At 38.9% G+C, this 20707-nt stretch overlaps 1 protein-coding gene across 1 annotated transcript; it reads right to left on the bottom strand.

The window, feature by feature from the left end:
* Positions 1-905: 905 nt before the first annotated feature.
* kdm1a (lysine (K)-specific demethylase 1a) lies at positions 906-20627 on the bottom strand. Its single transcript, XM_041240513.1, has 19 exons — positions 20429-20627; positions 18513-18646; positions 17776-17854; positions 17318-17410; positions 16827-16933; positions 16067-16148; positions 15138-15232; positions 14567-14584; positions 14141-14283; positions 13894-13984; positions 13636-13770; positions 11951-12024; positions 11403-11514; positions 10638-10770; positions 9742-9929; positions 8472-8586; positions 6737-6864; positions 6134-6280; positions 906-5615 (listed from the first exon to the last, which is right to left on the bottom strand). The coding sequence occupies exons 1-19, from the start codon at positions 20625-20627 to the stop codon at positions 5430-5432; spliced, it is 2259 nt and encodes a 752-aa protein (XP_041096447.1). The 3' UTR covers positions 906-5429.
* Between the last annotated feature and the right edge of the window lie 80 nt (positions 20628-20707).

The raw sequence follows: 20707 nt of genomic DNA, 5'->3' as shown, positions 1-20707 counted from the left end.
CACCAGGAAACGCTTGTTGTGTTTGTATTGTTGAGTCTGAGGTTTCCCACACAGGCTGTTTTGCAGGCCGTTTACTATTCACAGCAGACTACCTGATTCCTGGTGTGCTTGAGTTCAGCCGTGCCTGCCTACCTCAGAGGGGTGTCCCTCCTCCCTCAATGTCTAGACCTCCAGCAGGTAAGGCATGTGGACAGGGTGGAACAGGACATACCTTCTCAAAGGAACTGTTACAGGTAAAAGAAAATCAAAGTGCAGCCACCCTCTTCATGAAGGGAGGGCGGTAGAGGGTGGAATATATTGTAATATGTCACGTCTTCAATATGGAACTGTCATGTTTTATAACAACTAAGGCGATTTGCAGTAAACAGTCATTTAACAACCTGTGGCCACAAACACTCAAGACCTGTGCAATTTCAGTGGTCCACTTCACAGAAACCTTCAACAAGACTTTCTGCACTTTTCTGGCCAGTTGAGATCGCAGTAAAGACTATGGGTATTAAATTAGAGCCACAAGGGTGGAGTAAACAAAAAAAAAATGTATTAAGCACATAAGAGAGGCGGTTTGGGGAATGCAGAGTAGGATGAAGGTATGGAACAATCCTCTTAAAATCACAAAGGATGGCATTTAAAGCGCATAGCAAAAGCCAGTGTTTGGCCTTGCGAATCCAGTTGTAACAACAGTGAATGGGGTTGTTAGGAAGCAGTATGTATCTAGGTGTTGGTGTTGCTTTAGAGTCTTAATACTTGTTTTAGACCTTGTTTCAGGTTTCCGTGATGGTGTAGTAACTCAGGGTTTAACCCTTTAAACACCAAGCAGTAGATTCAATTAATAAAACACTGCACCTCTGTGAGCTTGTTTCATGATGTTGTTTAATCAGGCAGAAGAGGAGTCCCCTTTATATATCTAAGTAGTGGTTACAGAGGGGCCTCTTACTGTTTTAAGGGACTGTCTCCTGAGTTGTATGTTAGGTGTGCAACACAAAGGATGCTAAGAATTTTAAAAACAGAACAGGTATTATACGTCATGTTGCTACAACTCCTAAAGCTACACAAGAATGCTGTATGTAAAGCTAAAAAGCCACAAAAACAAAAAGTGACTTCAGGTGTTGTAATTTAAACTCACAAACAAAAACACCGAAAGCACATAACAGGATAATATTAAACAGGTAAGAAATTCAGCCTTTAATATAAAGTACCTCTTTAAGGACTGTACCTTTAGTATTTCCCTTGCAAGTGCAGTTCTCCTAATATGGTAAGGAATGTTCCTTGCAGGTGAGAGATCAGTTGAAGGAGCACTCCTGGCAGCTCCAGCCTGCCTCTGTGTGGACCATGCCCACCTCCGGAACATTATCACATTGTAACAATTCTAAAAAACTATTCTAGAACTATTTAAAGGGTATTGCTGTAAAGCTTTACCTTGAAGTGTGGTGTTATTTGCTATGTTTAACCCTAATTAGAATCTATTCAGAAAAGTGGACACATGGTTTTGTGTCTTAAACAGATAAAAAAAAAAAGAAAATGATTAAGTCAGACAGCAACTTCCTTATACTTCATTTCAGGTAGCAAAGTCCTTATATTTTTTTAAGCTACTTAGAAACCACCTACTGGACATGCAATAAATTACAGCTCCACTTGCCAACTGCCAGCATTTATTATAGTCCATATATCATAACTGTGATAAACTAAGCAGTAAAACACAGGGCTGTAATTTAATGATTAAAATCAAATGAATTAAAGCTCCAATGCCCCACAATCCTGCTCAATTCTAAACTAAAATATGAACTGCTAAAGTCCTCCCAAATGCACCCTGTATCGCATATTGCTGGCAATGCCAGAGTCAAAAAGAAATGAAAAAAGAAAAAAAAAAGAAAAAATAATTATTTTTTTCATTTCTTGCCTTTTTAAAGGTGTTCCCTGTTATTCTCTATTGTTGTTTCTCCTTTACCATAAATAGTATCATGTTGGCACCATTGCAAAGATAGTAAACACATTATTTATGACCTCATTCAATAGTCTTAACCAATGCATATTGGATAAAATACAAATCCAGCTTCAAAGCTTTCTCTATATAATTCCATTTAAACATCAAGTTAGCACTATAATACAAATGCAGTATAACCATTGGCTACACTTTAATCCCCTCACTGAATACACTCTGTCATTATGCCTTCTCCAGGCGTGCTCAGTTCAAGAGATCCTAAACTAAGCTGTCTGTTCAGTTTTCTAAAGCGCTATCATCTGCTATAAACTAATGCCTCCAAAACAAAGCATCCAGACACCTGGCTCTTTGGTATTAAAATAGAAGTACCGTTAACAAAGCACTGCATCATTACGCTGTGTATCACTTTGATCCCTGCCCTGATCAGGGTTTATATAAGCCCCGTCAACAGCCTCCTGCTCCATATCATTTTAACGCTGGTTTTATGATCCAGTCATACTTTTCTGTTTTAAAGTCCATGTTGAAAATATCAGCTCTATATGTGTTTCCTGTAAAATGTTCAGTATACAAAACACCACTCTGCTATTTTAAGCAACAAGAAGCCTAAAAAAAGGGAGGGAATTCTGCCTACAAGGGACAGCCAAAAAAATGAAATATTTATAATGTTAGTTGCTTCACCTTTAATGGAACTGCTGCAGGGTATATTTGCAGAAAGCAACTCCTATTTCTTTCCATATGTATGGGAAAGCATGTACGCCCCCTTGTGAAGTTTTGCTCATTTTATGATTATTTTAGCTTCATACGAGATGTGGTAGCTGTTAAAAGGTGATGATATTTAAAATGCTCCTCACATTTGCATGGATGCAAAGTAGGAAAAATAACCTTAAAATTAGCAAAGTTGCAGAAGTGGGCTTACATTAATTGATACACATGGGAAAAATTATAAAATGTGGCAATAGACCAGTTCATTTCTGCAAATGCACCATATGGCCATTAAAGGTGTAACAACTTTCATAGTACATATTGCATTTTTGATTACCACTTGTACACACCTTTCCCATCTGTCATTGGAGTTACCTTTACTGGAATTACCTTTAAACAAACTGGATATATCCAACAAGGTCCGGATTCTGAGGGTACCTCAGGATATTAAATGCAGCACACATTCACCCAACTATCATTTCAGACTAACACTGTACATTACTGAGGGGCACTGCAGCTTTAAATGCTTGCTCTTGCTTTATTCCCTTTTGATCTTAACGCCAGCATGGTGTTGACTTTCAGTAGCATCACATCCCCTAAAATAATCAACTGTACTTTGAAATAGTGCTAACCAGACAAGTGTTTAGTGAAGTGGACTAACGCTTCAGGAGCAGTCACTACAGGAGAATTATGCCCAGTCCACCACAGTGTGTGATTTTAAAGCTCCATTCTAATTAAATGGAATACCCAAGGTTTATTTAATAATTTCTCTGCTCTTATCCAGATTCTGACTTTGCTAAAAAATACATTTATCCACATATTTAAAAACTAAACAACAAGACAACATCATAAAATGCTAAAAAGTTATACATTAAGACAACTGCTACAAGGACACTCCTTTTCAAAATTCTTCTCTAAATGGCACAAGTTTCTTCTTATTTTATCGTCTATTGGCCACTCCTAATGATTTACTGAGCCTGGCCTTCAGACAGTATTTCCACCTTGTCAATGGTGACTTTTGGCAGAACTACAAACGTTCTGATAACTCTCTAGATGAAATTTATTCCTAGAAATGAAGCATTGCCAGAAAGTAACTTGGAAATGGAACAGTAGCTCAAAATGAAAACACATTCCATTTAGGTACACTGGAGGTAACTAAATAACTTGTAATACAACTTTATAAGCGAATTTCAGTAAATAAAATAGGCACATCATGTGGTAATGTTATGCAAGATTTAGTATTTAAGACCTAAAACGGTGTTAAATTGGTAGAAATTTCAGTCCGACTCAAGTCTACCCCATTTATCCTGCTGGTTTGACAGGACCTGATTAGCACTAACCTTGGACTACCTTACCTGAAGTAACATTAGGTAAGCAAGACTAGTGCTAATGGGATTTGCGGAACCAGCCATACAAGTTCACTTTGTTACAGGTAATAGGAACCCACCTGTGCATGAGCAGTCCCATTAGCAATAACACAAGACATGAACTAGGATAGGAAGCTGTGTCAATTCTGGAAAACAAAAACGACATTAGAACTGTATGCAAACAAATGAGAGATAATAAAAGTGCATTTGAAGCCATAAATAGGACACCTTTTCTATCTTTCCATTACGCAATTAAGACAAGATGTAATTTGTTTATTGTTTTATATTCAAGAGCGTTCATCAAAATATAAAAAAGAATGCAGTAACAAAAAAATAACTGAAAACCATGTGCTAACTAAAATAGATACTACCAGAAAGAAACCCTACAAAAATATACCATGAAATGTATTTATTTATTTTTTTAATTGCCCCAAAACCTCCCACACCATTACGAAGCAAAATGGTCAAAGGTGACTTTGTTGAACTAAAAATTGACTATGGGGTTACAGCAGCTCTACAAAGTGGAAACATTTCAGTACTGATAATGCTATGAGTGCATCCGGCACTGGCTAGCCTAGGAACTTAACCGATAATTAGACGCTGAGCAAAACCTAACTTCCTAACCTAACAAAGGAAAAAAAATAGGCAAATACATCCATTTTCAACCCAGTTTGATATTGCTGCACTGAATGTCAAATCAAATCTTACAAAGTACTGTAATCATGTTGTACACCAAATCAAGAAAAAATAAAAAAAATAAAAAAGCTAAAATGGCTACATGACCATTACAGCTTGTCTTCGTTACTGTTTCCAGACAAACAAATACTGGCTTCGTCAAGTTTCCTAATCTCATAGACAGTATGAGCTTGTGTTTAGTACGACTGTTTAATAAATACCTAGCCACGGAAAAGGAATGCAATGAATCAGTTGTAGGCGTTAACAAAGCAATAGGACTATACCACTAATGGATTTTTATGTAATGTCCATCTGGTTGGGTAGAGGACTGACACATCCCTATTACTTTGTACATTAGTGTGAAATGCTACAGTGGACCCTAACCCATCTCGGTAATCTTCAGAATCTGTGTGATACCCCCACCCCTCAACCAACCAACTTTGGGTTCGGTCGAGGACCAAGGTTGAATAATAAAAACAAAACGCGATTGAATGTGTTCAGACTGCTGTGCACCAAGACCCTCCCTGTTAAGCTTTTTTTGTCGAGCTTACTTTGGATCTCCAAGACGTTCTCCACTAGCTTTTTTTTTTGTCGAGATGACTGTGCATCTCCAGTTTCTTGCACCAGTTCAACAACAACAACAACAAGGTGTAAATGGAGACCACAACAACTGCACGGCACAGACAAACACAGCCGAGCTCAGTTCTTGTGTATTGAGCAGATTGATTTGCTCTCCGCTCTGTGGTCTACATGCTGGGAGAGGGCTGGGGGTTGACTCCGGGCGTTGCCTGGCGTGGCAGGGTGTACATGGCTCCCAGGAACTGGTCTGCAATCCGCCCTGCCTCTCTGAGACCGCTGAGCAGGGCTCCGTGGACAGTGGCTGGGTAGTTGCGAATCGTATGCTCACCGGCAAAGAACAGACGGGGAACCGGCTGGGAAGAAACAAGGAGAGGAAATTTACAAGGCAACAAAAATGTATGAAAACAAATACAGGTCATCCCACTTGTATTACTCATTTAAAAATGTACAACATCCTCCACCAAAGACAACAAGTCAAATAAATAACCCAAGATAAGAAAATCATAGCTCTCTTCAGGATTTTCAAAGAGATGTGTTTTTCAAGCTTTCTGCACTAAACAAAGACATTACAGAGCACAACACATACAGCTGGCTTACACCCTGATTAGAAGGAATGTTGGGCTGCCTGTCTAAAGTAGCTTATAACTTATCTTATTTCCAAACCCATTTAAGGTTTGCTATTCAACCTGGCTGTTTTAATCTGCATCTAGGAGTTTTAGCAATGATGCACACAATCATTAAACCTTACCCGAATGTACATGTTTCAGTTTTTATGTTGCAATACTGTTTTAAATACTGCAGTGTAGAAGCGTAGATGCATTCTATGCAAATAAACAGTAAGGTAGGAGCAGTAACTGCTCAGATCTCTCACCTGCGAAGCTCCAGGAACGGCAGGTCCTGGTGTTATCGGTTGTGCCATCAAGTCATAGTCATTCCCAGATGACCCAGCGGCTACGTAGGAGTAGGAGCCTCTGGCCCAAGGATCAGCCCGCCAGCGTGTCACCACTGTCTCCTTAGGCTGCAACGACACACACATTCACCGGTCAAACTCCAGCTTTTCCCAAATAACTCTCTTTGTATTAACCGAACAAGTCCCTAAAGATTTGACTACGATGCATTACCCCTTTCACACACACATGCCGCTACTGTGCCGGCACGAAATTGTGCAAATTTTACTGCAAAGGCGATGACACAATATATTTAAAAGAGAGTCCAGCTCTTCAGGGAAGATCAGAGAGCGGTGGATGTTGGTATTTGCTATATAAAGGATGCTCGTGTGAACGTTCTTTATAAGCAAAAATACAGTAAGCTTCACTGTACTAAATCTAACTATACCAGGCAACTACTTAAACATGGCTAAGCAATATAAAATATCTTCAAGGCCAGGGCACCTTGGCTCTATGCTTCTTCAACTGAACTGGTGCAGAGTATAATCCAGGACATACGGGAACAATCATTCAATAACCTGACATACCTGCGGTACGGCACTGCCACCGAAAATTCCCTTGAGGATAGCCAGGCAGCGCCCCACAATCACATCATCACTGATGTTCTCCATAATGCCAGCTGCCTCCCCAGCCATCAGGGCCAGTAGGATTGGAGCTGGAAAACAGGAACATTTAAAAATACCGTGCAGAATTATCAAATGTGGGTAACTGGTTTTCAATTTACCGCCGTCATTAACAATCAGAAGTCAGAAAAAGTAATTCAACATGGCCTTGATTTGAAAATGCTCAAGAACTTGGGCTAAGGAATGCCCACACCACATTTTAATGAGCGGTTCTTAAAATAGGAGCTAAAAATGTAATTATAAACACATTCGTCCAGCGAGATGTTTTATTGCTATACTACTGCCAGTCTATTTCCTCCTGCTAAAGTGTTACTAGGCAGGCTGTAGGGTTTAAAACTCAACACTTTGCTAGTTTCCCTGCTTTGTTGTATGTATTTTTGCAACATAATTGTGTTTTGATATTTTTTTATTAACATATCACTGGTCACGAATCAGTCTTCACTAGCTATTTTCATTTCGCATCGGCTATGCTTCAGGTCTTCCTGTCAAAACATCTTCTGAATTCATAACTTCGGCTGCTAAACCTGTTCAATCAGAAAAATATAATTGGTTCCCGACTCCTCTCCCGAATCAGCATTTTGATTGGCTCATTGGTGCTACAATTCCAACTAGGGAAAGTAATGTGCTGTTTTAAACCCGGTTCAGCATCACTTTAAGGCAACAATGCTGTGGGACTGTGAGGCTGGATCGGATGTCTGCCTAGAACAGACCATTCCAGCCTCCTCCTTTTCTTCTGGTCCAACTCCAGATTGTTTTATTTATTTTGGCCAATGAGTTAATTTCCTTCACAAGAACGTAAACTTTAATATCCACTTGTCAACACTTTCAAAAAGTGTACAATAAAAAGATCTTGTCATTTTGGATAACTGGTTCTGGACTGAAGTACTCAAACTATTGATTAACCTTTCAAGATTTCAAAATAGGAAGACTTGTTTAAAACACAACAAAGCAGAAATGCAACTGGTCAGATGACTAAACTAACTGTTTCCATTTTAAGCTACACATGATTGTTTCCCTAGCTGACAAATGATAATGACTATTAAAATGAATCCACCAGAAGTGAAACACATGCTTTAAGCACCTTCAGGGATGGTTGTTACACAGTGCTATAGACTCACTAGAAACAACAAGCAGATAGTTTAAAGGGGAAAGCAAAATGCATATGATTCACAGCCAACAACTTTATTTAATTGACTTGGAAATAAAGCTCAGGAGGCTCTTTATGTGTGTTTCTAAAGAGGGGGTGGGGGGTATTGGGAAATGCAAAACTTCACAGCATTAGTACCTGAAGCTAGTTTCTACTGTGCTGATCCCAGTAAGTGCTCATCCTATTTTATCACAGCCACACAAGGGCAGGAAATTCATTTTCTCTACCTGCTGTTAAGTTGGCGACAGGACAAAAATAAATCACCTCAACATATAGATAGACATGGCGCATGCTGTGTCCATATTTTTAAACCTACATCAATGCATTTGCTATTTATAAAGAGCGTTCATTGGCAAAAAACAATAACTTTACATTTAAAAACCTGCTAAGTGTTCTCCTGCTCAACACTGAGGGATAGCTCAAGTTCTGGTGTATATCGATTAATGTGGATCTCAGGATGTGTTGCTTTTGAGCCCAGGTTCCTGCCCTTACCTTTGTACAGGTTCCAGAATAGGAAGAGCTCCCCCCGACTGGCTGTGGTGCTCCCCACATGGCCAAACAGGTTAACACTGGGGTCCCAAAAGACACGGTCAAAACACAGCACCACCTAGTGTCAGGACAAGGGAATGCATACAGAATTTATACAGTTAACAACGCATTCTTATTACAAGGAAGAGCAATGACAAGTTAAAGGAAAACAGCAGTTTTAATATTATCTCTATGAGAAAGGCAGCGCCTAACTTTTGTTCAAATTGGGTTAGCATAAAACAAAACGATACACTAACAACTAAACTGTAAGCAAGGATTACAGTATCCCATTCTTGTTAATGTTCACAAAGACTCGCAGTCAAAATGTTTTTCAGAGAAGTTTCTTTTAGGCATCATTTAATCTGTGATTTCTTTTATTGTCATTTGCCCCCTCTGCTGGCCAAATCACATATTGTAACATCTTGCATAATACTGCAGCATTTTTTTCTGCAGCCTTTAGCACAAACAATGCAGCAAAAATGTGACAGTTCTGCACCATTCTTTACTGCACTAAGCAAAGATTATTTAAGAATTATAGTGGCAGAACATTTCCCCCCTAATGATTTCAACCACAGTATTTGCAATTAAGTTCTTGAATGATTTTTTTTTCTTCATCCTAAAACTAGGTTTTAGAAAGGCATATGCTTTTCTCCCTCTCTCATTTTTTAATGTACTCATCTCCATGCTGGTACTGCATGGGCATAACATATGCAAAAAAATTATCAAGAATACCCTGTAAGCTTAAATGTTCCCTCCAAGTATAGCACACCACAGTTTAAAAACAAAAACACACACACAGGAGTACAACAGAACATGCTAATAACCTGCAGTGATCTACATTTACGAAGGCAAGATTGAGAGGTTCATTACATTAGGAAACACAATATTCCTAAACCTCTTGCTATGCGAATGGGCTAAAACTAACTGAAATGAGTCGCATTGATATTTATGCATTCCTCCAGTTAATGAAACATATGGGAGTAGACACAGTGCTTGCAACACTTTCACTAACCTAAGCAGAGTGCTCTGGGTGATATTACCAGCCCATTCCCTGTCTGTGTCCGATACAATTGCCTTTTTTTTTTTTTTTTTTACAATTTAAGAGTTGAATGTACGTGCATCCAAGTTATGTGAGATGAAATGCAAGAGCAGCTGGGGGGAAAGCTCCAAGACGAAGCACGTTGTTTGGGGGGCCCTGGGTGAAGATGCTAGCGGTGGTAGTAGAGTTATATACTTTGTTGAGGTTTCCAAAGCCCATTCTCTGGATGGCTGAGGTTTTCCATTCAGGAAGTGGTGGTACAAACTGCACGGCAGGAGGCTGCTGCTTCATGACACCCAGGGGGAGGGTGCACAGCACAGCGTCACATTTATAAATGAAGGTCTGGCTGGTGGAGCGGGTGTTCACAGCAATTACTTCACAACCTGAAACACAAACAGAGCACAGGAGTGCTCCTTTAAATCTTCCAACTGGATTCAAGTGTTTATTATTATTTAAAAACCGGAGCTTTTCAGGAATGCAATAGCAAAATGAACCAACTGTTTCTGACACAGTGGTCTACCCAGAACAAAGTAACGAATGATTATACAGGGTGATTAGAAAGTAAGTTTACCACATCAACGCATCATTGATGTGGTACACTTAATCACCCTGTATGTATGTATATGCCTAAAGCACCAGGTTTTGTACAGAACACTAATGTACGTTTGGATTTGTTACAGTAATGCTAGGGGATACAGAAGGAGGTAACACACATAGATGATTCCCGAGATAAAGGATCACTAGGTAGAGAATGTTAGAGATGATTCTAGAGCTCTAGGAACATTAGGGTATATAAGCAGGATATTGACAGAACAGATTTTCCCAATATGGGAATGTATAATTAAAAGAAAATACTATATTGGAGAAAATTACAACACAGGAATAAAAAAGGCTCCCACTGCTTCGCAGTTTAAGCGATCTCAGTGTTTGGTCAAATTAAGCTTCTAAGTCTTGATCTTGACCCAACAGCTATGCAATTGTCATCGGTTTACCCTGAATTTTCTCACTAGATTGTTCACCCATCCTTTGATTCTTCCACAGAGGCTGCAGTAACTAGGAGTTCCTGAACTGCCGTGTTCTCTTTTACCAACCTGATGATGTGTAGCGGACTTGCCGCACAGCTGTGTTCAGTTTGATATCCAGTCCCTCTGCCAGAGCAACAGGAACACACGAGTATCCGTTCCGAACTGTCAAGTGGCTGCCTGTGAACTCAAAGTCGTCATCCTAAAAACAAAAAAAAGAGATAAAGCTGTATTAAAACCTTGCAACAAAAAAGATCAGTATTACATTAACTCAGCTCAACCTGGGGAATGAAAATATAAATGTAACTTAAAGTTTTGATTAAAAACAAAAAGCTGTATACTTAAAAAGTTGATTAGTGAGATTGGTGCAGGCTATTCTGAATATATAGCACTCAACAGCTATATATATATTTTTTTTAACACAGACGTTTTAACACAGACCTCTCATTCATACAGTTAACTCTTAACCCCTATGGTTCTTTTCACAGTGCTAAAAATGCACCGAACCTGAACTTCAATCAGGTTGTATTATCAGGGGAGAGGGAACACACTTTTCTCTTGTATTGCAGATGTTCTGGTACCTGTTCTGTACGAAAAAAAACACACATAGGAAATGGGACTGCATTATGACGTAAACATCTTGGTCAAAACCAAGTTCAATATACACAAGCACTCTCCTTCTGGTAGAGGGCCAAGGGATCTGGCAGCCTGTGTTCTCAAAACCACGTCTCGTATTATAATTAGCTGTGAATGCTGGCCGTTATTCTAACACAGCCCACCATTCACTTCCATGTGAATTCAAAATCAAACAGCAGAAATCTGCGAATGCCTTACCTGGTCCCAGTGCTTTAAAGAAAGGGTTGAAAGAGGTGTGGCGTTGGCAAACTCCAGATTAGCAAAATGCCAGTCCAAGATCTGTCTGTCCCTTGATGAGAGGTATACATCACTACTCAAAAAAGCAAAAAAATGCAAAAAAAAAAAAAAATTAATAATAATTGAGCATACATATAATAAAATAAAGGTGTACTGCACTGTCTTAATCATACATAGGGTCGTGCATGTGTTATCATTTTGGAAACAGATTTTCTGCATACTTTTTGGAAACCACAAACAGCCTGGCTCATGCTCCATTTTAAATTCCTAATTACTGGTAATGGATCAAAATGGAATTTGGGTTATGCGTTTGTGCTGTAAGGCACAGAAGGAACCCCTAAGTATTGTATGTTGTTCTGAGAACAAGCAGAAATAAAGCCCTTTTATATCCAAGAGCCCCTTTAAAAACAATTGTTCGGAGCCTCTGAAGTCTAAGCACTCTAACGAACAAGTATAGACTAACATTAGAACACAGGGCATTGTCTGAATTACTGAACAGTGTGGAATACCTGGGGGGATTGGCTTCAAGTTCCTGTAGTTTCTCTTCCAGTTTCACCTGCGCCTCAGACAATTCATCATATTCCTGCGAAACAATATGGGATAGCGTGTTGCCAGGTGATTACAGCAAGATGCATAAATACTGCTCATTCCATTCCAACTGCTGTCTATAACCATCTCTGCAAAAATGTGTTAATCTAAGCCAGTTTCAAGATCGGCATCAAAATAATTAAATCTGTTTCTGCATGCCAGAATAGCCACATACAGTATGCTGATGCACATGTAAGAAAAGGGAGGTTCAAGGCACATATGCAATGAATGGGTCTTTGATTGTCCAAATACTTCCATTATATGACTATCTTCATAATAAATGTGTGTTTTCTTTGGGATGAGACATTCTGCTTAAAAAACAGACACCACAAATATTCTCTGCCCTCTCTCTCCCTTCTGTCTGATCTGAGGGTGTGCTCTGTTTTTACAAGGATGCCTGGGGTTTCTTTGAAGTGGCTGACTAGGTATTGTAGGAGACAGAAGTGTCTTGTCATAACAGCTGCATTTCTAGAACAGATTCACATGAGTAGAAATCCATCGACACTTCTACACTTCTAAAAATAGCATCCTGTCTTACGAACTGGCGTGCTAAAAGAAAAAGTTGGTTGCCCAAAAAAGCTGGACAGATTTAAACTGTATCCAAAAAATAAAACCTTTTTTCTTCCCCCAATGAAAACAGAGACCAAAAACACACAGAAACAATTACTATTATTATTTTTTTTTTAATGTTGACTTCTATCATAAAACCAAGACCTCATGTTCCTAAAGACAAAACCTTAGTATAGCTGCAAAATGGGGTTGTGGTCTGATGCATCTTTTAAGGCTAAAAGCGTATGGAGTGACTTTGAAGTACGTTTAAGTATTATAAAACAGCACAGCTCTCTCCGATCTCACAGAATTAAAAGGCATGTTTGGGATCAAAGCTGTAAAAGTAGTTTAAAAGAAAAAAATTGGTATACTAATTCTGAAATTTGTATTTTCCAGTGAAAAAGCAATGATACAATTACCATTTCAAGTATGACATTATTTCTCTCACAGCTACATCGGTACAATAGGTACGATCCAGCACAGCCACGTCGCTTCAAACAACCGCCTGCTTACTTTTTAAACGCAGTTAGAATTTTAGACCTGAACAGGCACGTTGTCTTTCGTTTTCGGTACTAATAAAATAAATTATTGGACGGGACAAATAACATGACAACGAAGGCGCTGCATATATTGTCTTTATTAAAGCATGCCAGATGCCCTTGGGTAACTGAGTTTTGGGACTGTTTCTAATCAATTTCCACATCTGTATAACTTGGCAAAGCTTTGCCTTACACGTCCAACCAATTCAGTGGATGCAAACATGCAGTCTCAATGTATGGGCAAGTCTTCACCAGACAGAATGTCAGCAGCAACTGCTGGGTGATGTTGCATGCTTGCTTTTAACAAATGACAGCACTCTGTTTTAGTAAGGAAGCAAGTACCACTATTTGTAAGCTTTTATAGTGCAAGCATCGTCTACTTAGGTTTATTTAATGTTTAAACAGGTCAGTGCAATCCTAATTAAATAACGTGCATAAGACACACACTAGCTTCCAATATATATGCATCCCCAGTGGCAGATAAAAAGGGCATTACTGAGGCAATGATGTGTACTTGCCTTGCAGAGTGCTGTGAGATCCCTGTGTTTGCTCTTCACGAGAAATTCAGCAGTGATATCTCGGGGGGGCTTCACCTCCGAGGCTTCCTTGTACTGCTGATGCAGCTCCTTCACCTTCTCCTTCGTCGCCACCATCTACACAGCATACAGAAAAACATATTTTATATATATATGTGTACATAAAACGTCATTAAAGCAAGCAGGTGAACACTAGATAATGTAAGGTTTCTAACATGTTAAGGGCAGTTGGAGGCTTACCTTGTTTAGAAGTTCTTTCAGGTCTTCTTGTGTTTTCACAATTTTTTTCCAGTGTTCAATCTGTTCATCCTTCACATGTTTCTCCTGCAACCTGAACATGGGGTAAAATAAAAAATATCCTTCAGGTTTGCAATGAAGCACCATGGCTTTGTGTAGGGATCTGCTTACCCAGAACCAAGGCGATTAAAAGCTTTTAAACATGTGGTGTAAAATGGTCACAGGCATTGCCACTGAAAAGCAGACTCACTGGATGACCACTTCCAGAGCCTGTCCCAGGGACACTGGCTTGCTGTTGAGGAAGTTGAAGTCCAGCTGGTGGCTGAGGTACGACGTGGCCTCCAGCAGGCGGTTGAACTCCTGCTCCACCATCTCATCTTTTTCTTTCGGGACCTGAAATCCAAGCACCGATTTCGGTAAGGAAGCACTGAGACACGTCCCATCTGCCCCTGCATGTCCAACTCTTTAAATGCATCTGTCTCATTTCATCACATCTAAATTCAGTACTGAGAAAGCACATCATAAATTGGTTTCTTCATGCAGGTAGACATTTTAGTCAAACATCAACAAAAGCAGATTTCAGTTTTTTTCTGCTTGTTTTGGCCTATTAGATGACGGATAAAACAAAGAACTGTTGGTGTTTTAATTAAGAAAACAATCTAGAAACTATACATACACTGGTGCATCTTTCGCCCTTCAAAAAGAATCAGGTTCCAAACATCAGGGTGGACATAGAAAGAGAAAAGAAAAGTGAGCAACACTTCATAAGAACCATCATATCAAAAAGTAAAAGGTTCAAAATCGTTATCCCCCCCACTCCAAAATACATGCAGTTAATAAGCCCCTACACTCATTAGATAATCTTATTTGAACCAATCAGAAATTAAAAAATAACTCTGCCCCTCCCCCTCCCCCTCCCCTCACATCCCTCCTCATTTCCATCCTTATTGCTACCCCTTGCTCTAATCAATGAGAGATCTATTGCCAAGAACAAGTGTGCTCGGTGATGGACCTGTAAACCCAGTGGGTTTGAGGCGTTACCTGTTTGTGCCATCATGTTGAATAATCATCATAAAAAAAATTGAATAGAAAGTTCTGTTTTAAAAGCTGTTTTGTGGGTGTTGCACTGCAGAATGACAATGTATGCAAAAAAAAAAAGGGAGTGCTGATGTTGGTGGAATTTTGTAAAGAACAAGATGATCAAATTGTTTTTAACGTAAAATGCAGAGTGCTTCATTTTTACTCACAGCTTGTCCGTTTGCTTCATAAAGGGGACACTTCTGTTTGATCTTAGCCAGCTCCATGTTCACTTGCTTGCTGATGACAGCCATAGGGTTCCCACCTTCACAAACACAGGACTGTGTTAAATATTTACACTGAGAAAAAAAAACAGAACTTGCACCTGCTACTACATTTAATACTCATGAGCATCTAGACATTGTAGGCATTTAACAAATCCACACTGCACAGGAAGGAAAGCATTTCATGGATATCAATACTGAGCAGCCAAGAGATGTTTTGTAAAAGCTTTCTTAATTTATATCATTTTACTTTTGAGGCTTCTAAATAGGAGGAGAAAGGATTCATTTTTTCAAATGAAAAGTGTATATGGTTAACGAAGAAGAAAGTTTTAAGAGGTGTTTTCTGTGGAAAGGGAAATTTAAAATAGTATGTTCATTAACATTTTGGTATCACTGAACAATGAGGTATTGTGTTTTTTCACATTTACAGTGGACCTGAGGAAGTTAAACTCCATCAACATATTCCATGTATAAAACACACGTATGCATGACAATCCCACCACATGCAAATATAACAAAACTTCAGCAGGGGAGCTCTGTGTGAAAAAGACAAGGACATTGTGAGGAGTCGGAACAGCCCAAGGCTCACTGCTAAGACTCACCGCTTTGCATCACAACCATTTGTACTTAAATCTGCACCTCAGTCCCCACTATGCTGGGCTGGGCATTGGCTTTGTTACTACAGTCTCCAGATCACCCACCATTTCAGACCCCCTCTTGTTAAAATAGTGAGCTATTTAACACGTTCCACGACCCAAAACCTCCACATGGATTGTTAACGGTTTCAATGACAGGATGACAAACTTCCAAGCCGTGTGATCATAAGGAAACTTCTAAATTCTGAATATTCCTTTAAAAAAAAAAAAAAGTCTTACCAAGCCCTGTAACTACCATGGCTCCCAAATCAGCAACATAGTTTCCCTTGCGGAAAGTGGCCACTCTTCCTCCCACACGATCCTGTGCACAGAAAGACAGAACACCTACATTTTACTAGAACACCAGGCTTGGTGCATCAACACATACATGCATTTCTAAAATTGCAAAACAGAAAAAGCAACAACCCCATGGAAAGGGGGACACGCAGGCCAGCGAGAGACTGCAGAACACAAAGACCTCTCCTGTGCAGTAAAATGCCGATAGATATTCACACAAACAGATATACACAGGCTGAGAGTTCTTAATAAGAGAAGCACAGAATATGCCTGGGAAAAGATTGTTCACTTACTGTGTTAAACCACCTTCACTGGTTTACATATTTACCATATAAAATAAAAGTCCTGCATGTTTCCAGATGAAAGATTTCACGCTGTTGCTACTGTGCGTTGTGTGTTACCCCAGTCACAGAATTCTAAAGATTTTAGGATGCTCCATGCAGGACTGTTTATTCTTCTTCTCTTATTTAAAGTTTGCGATTTTATACATTGGAGGACATTTCCAAAGACTTTTACTCCAAAGAGTAAACTACTGATTTTTTTCAAAAGGAAAAAAAACAAAAAAAAACACCTTTTAAAACTTTTATAGTAAGTCAGTTTTAGTAAGGTTGCTGTTTTTTTTTTGGTTTTTTTTAACACTTTGAAGTATAACTCTTTATAAAGACCCCTCAGTGTGAAATGGTTTGCCTGTAAGGCTGCATACCCTGGCCTCCAGCACTGTGGCGTCCATCCCAAAGCTCTGTAGTTGACGGGCAGCAGCCAGGCCAGAGACTCCCGAGCCGATTATTATCACCTTTCCAGTCTTCTTAGCTGGAAGCGGACAGGAATTAGGAAATATCAACAAAATTGATTTTTTAAAAATATTTCTTGTTTTAATTCATATTTCTGTTTTCCTATACGGTTTATCCTGCCCTAACCCGCAGGTAACAGGACCTCGCAGAGTTTCCTGTGTTCAGTCTAGCAGGAAGTTCATGTTGGATTCCAGTGCCCGGAATACAGGAAAGCGATTGTATACCGCCGAGGCTGGACCAACGGGCTTTAACGAAGTGAAAGTAAAAATGACATCAGGAAAACAGAAAGGCCAACAGCAAAGCATGTGGGACAGGTGAGAATGAGATGCCGATGAGGGGCAACAGAAGTTTTAAAATGAGCTGTGACCATGGTTTTAAAAAGTAAGACAACACTGTTACTCACTTGGTAAGGGTTTCACTCGCTTGTAAATGCCAAAGTTGATTAACCCATGCCTCTCCAAGTAGCTATGTATCCTGTGGACAAGCACAGCATCATCTGGGGAAGGAAAAAAAAAAATACATTTAAGTTGACCGATCATTGCTATAACTCACCCTTTTTTTTTTTTTTTTTTTTTTTTTAACTCTTTGATTTCCTTAAAAAAATAAATCTTAAAAGAAGTCTTTTATTCTAGAAATCAAACAGTAACCCATTTCAGTATTTGTGTTACTTTTACACCCTAATTACCAAAAGAAAATGCCCCAAAGTGGTATGTTAACAGTGGGGAAAAAGTTAAAAAGATCAAACGGTTTTCTGTTTGAATAGACTGATTGTCAATTGGTCCTGGAAACAGCTTTTAAGCTGCAGCTTTAGCTCTACATAAACATGTCAAACCACAAGTATAAATGCAATAATTAACTCACTGTTGTATGGTGCTTCCAGCTGCTGGACGGTTGCTTCAAAGGTTAGCTGTATTTTGGGGTTATCCAGCCACAGCTGCAGCTATAACAAGATAAAGGAAAACATATTAATATTCCATTACAGTCACAAGTTAAACAAATAAGACAAACACGTGCTAATACAATGCTTATCGTGGCTGTCTCAAAGGTCTTCATATTCTTGGAAATTCATCAGACCAGTCACTACAATGAGATGGCCCACTATACAGTACATCTGCATCATCACACTGCACCTACAGTGCTGGGAAAAAGCTTGTGAACCCCAGTGATAACTATGGAAATTCCATAGTTTTACCATGTTGTTGAATTTTACCTTCTTGAATCAAAACCAGTATTTTCTTAAATATCCAATAGGGTTTATATTAACCAATTCCAATTTCATTTGTGGATAAATAAATGTTGAAAAAGTACCATGTTTTGTGTCATTTGTTTAATCAGGTTATCTTTATCTATTATTAGGACTCAGATTAAGATCTAATAACATTATAGGTTTGAAATATGTGAAAATCCTAAGGAGTTCACAAACTTTTTCTCGGCACTGTAAAACATCACTGCCTAACAGTTTCTGCATCCCCAATGAAATATTCATTTTCCACATGCCAGTCGTGTTGGAAGAGGCGGGACTAAGACATGCGCAATTCCACGTCAGCTGCTGCATTGCAATCTACCTTTCAGTTGTATTAAGGATTCCAGGGACTTACTGTGCGGTTTCGAATGTACAAGAACACTTTGTGTGTCTGCTGAGGGCCGCTGATGATGTCAGGGAAGCAGGCTGCTTCCTGAGACGTCATGCGGTCATGAGGCAGCCGACTCTGAAAAGCTGCCCCCTCTACACCTACGAGAGAGAAACACACAAGTGTACATTTACACAGTACAAAAAGGGTCACGTTCTCTCCACTGGTTTAGGAATTAGCTGTAGAAGTAACCTACACCACCCATGTTGCAGTGTTTCCAGACCCCAGAACAAATCACAACAGCAACACTAATAGATTGAGATATATACATATATATATATATATATATATATATATATATATATATATATATATATATATATATATATATATATATATATATATATACACACACACACACACACACATACATATATATATATATATATATATGTGTGTGTGTGTGTGTGTGTGTGTGTGTGTGTATATATATATATATATATATATATATATATATATATATATATGGCTTGCTTTGACTTTTACCAAGTCATCCTCTTATTTCTTTTGTCTTACCTTCACATTAAAATTATAATATTATAGTACAACATTCGCAAGATTATCAATGATATACAAAAACTCCAGCTTAGGTATAAACCTGAATCATCCTCAATTTTTTTTTTAAATCAGTATTCAGTAGATACATTCTGTAAGCATTACAAAACAAAACAAACAAAAAATAGATTGAACTATTTCCCCACCATCCCCACACCACCGGGAACTATGTTTCCCTCTGACATGCAATTGGTTCCAGGGATGGAAATAAGACTCCCATTGCAAAGCAGTTTGATCCATTCCTGGTTTTACTGAGTTTCATAAGACATGTGTTACCGCTACACTGTGGCTAACCAAGCTTATAGTAAAACCTGGAATGGATAAAACTGCTACGCAATAGGAGTCTTATTTCCATCACTGTCAGTGCCACCCCTTTTCAAATGAACGCACCACCCTACCCCTGCACTCCTCACAAGAGAAAATGAAAGAACTGCTAAATAGCGATTCTGGGACTTAACAGGAAATTAATTACAAAACATACTAAAAAAGAAAGATGCTCCAAACACTAAAGTGGGGATTGGAGTGTCACTGTCACTGTTTTCTGACTCTTTGAAACTCAAACAAATTCAACTCGATGACGTAAAGAAATACGGCCAGGATCTAAACGCATGTGTATTACACAGCAGTCAGGAAGCCAGACGGAGAGCTGTACGCCAAAAAGACTTTGATAACTATGCTATATGAAAAAAATAATAATCTAAATTAATCCAAATTGCAATTAAACAGTATCCACATATCCAATGGACCCCTAAAACCAATTAAACCACATATGCAGGTTCTATTGTATCAGTAAAGCTGGTGCTATTGGCTTCATCCTAATACAATGCATCAGAAGTGATATTCCTAATGTCTAGTGCCAAAGCAGTGCTTAAAGCATGCCCATATCCTATTATTATATTGCACCCTCTAGTGTTGTTTTAGGGAACTGGAGGATTATAGAAATCCAAACTGGAACTACAGTATGCTGACTCATTGGTCACTTTGTTGTTGACAATGCTTGTAAAGTCAATGTACCAGTATTTTTATTATTATTCTTTTTTTTTTAATTAAATGGATGAACTAGGAGGTGTTGATTGTATTATGTCCTTGTGGACACTGTGGCTTTTTGTTCCTTAAAACACTCCAACTTTAAAGATTTCTTAACTGGTTATATGATATTACTGCTGTGACTAGGAAGGCATGACAAGTGATATTTATGGAACTGTTTCACTAGCTATAACCATCGTATTACATTTGTATTGCTCAATTAATGAATGGATCATAGATCTGGTCTCTGAAAAGGAAACGCAACATAATGATAATGACAGAAGTGAAGCAGCAATGCTCACCGGACGGCTCCTCTGGTTCGCTGTCATTCTCCTCCTCTACTGGGGGAGCTGGGGGCGGTGGCGGAACCTGCTTTCTCTCCTTCTCAGCTTTGGCATTCCTCTCTTCTTCCGAATAATACTCATCTTCAGAGAGGTTAGCCAGGCTCTCGTCCATTTCTCTATACTCCACCTGCAACAAAAAGCACAATAAACGCTTCATTAAAACCACGTTCTCGGGTCCAGACTAACACACTGCCACCTTGATTCTAATGAAACACCTTTTCAAAAAGAAAAAGCTTG

Source organism: Polyodon spathula, unplaced genomic scaffold (genome assembly GCF_017654505.1).
Source record: "Polyodon spathula isolate WHYD16114869_AA unplaced genomic scaffold, ASM1765450v1 scaffolds_612, whole genome shotgun sequence".
In the NCBI taxonomy this organism is placed as follows: Eukaryota; Metazoa; Chordata; class Actinopteri; order Acipenseriformes; family Polyodontidae; genus Polyodon; species Polyodon spathula.
This window is presented reverse-complemented; position numbering and strand designations above follow the sequence as displayed.

Coding starts and splice junctions, on each gene's coding strand:
- kdm1a (XM_041240513.1), bottom strand. CDS start 20,627: ATGAAGCGTTTATTGTGCTTTTTGTTGCAGGTGGAGTATAGAGAAATG. Junction 13,771..13,893: donor TGAAAGAACTTCTAAACAAG/GTAAGCCTCCAA, acceptor TATGCTGTGTAG/ATGGTGGCGACGAAGGAGAA. Junction 8,587..9,741: donor GCTTTGGAAACCTCAACAAA/GTATATAACTCT, acceptor TCCTGACACTAG/GTGGTGCTGTGTTTTGACCG.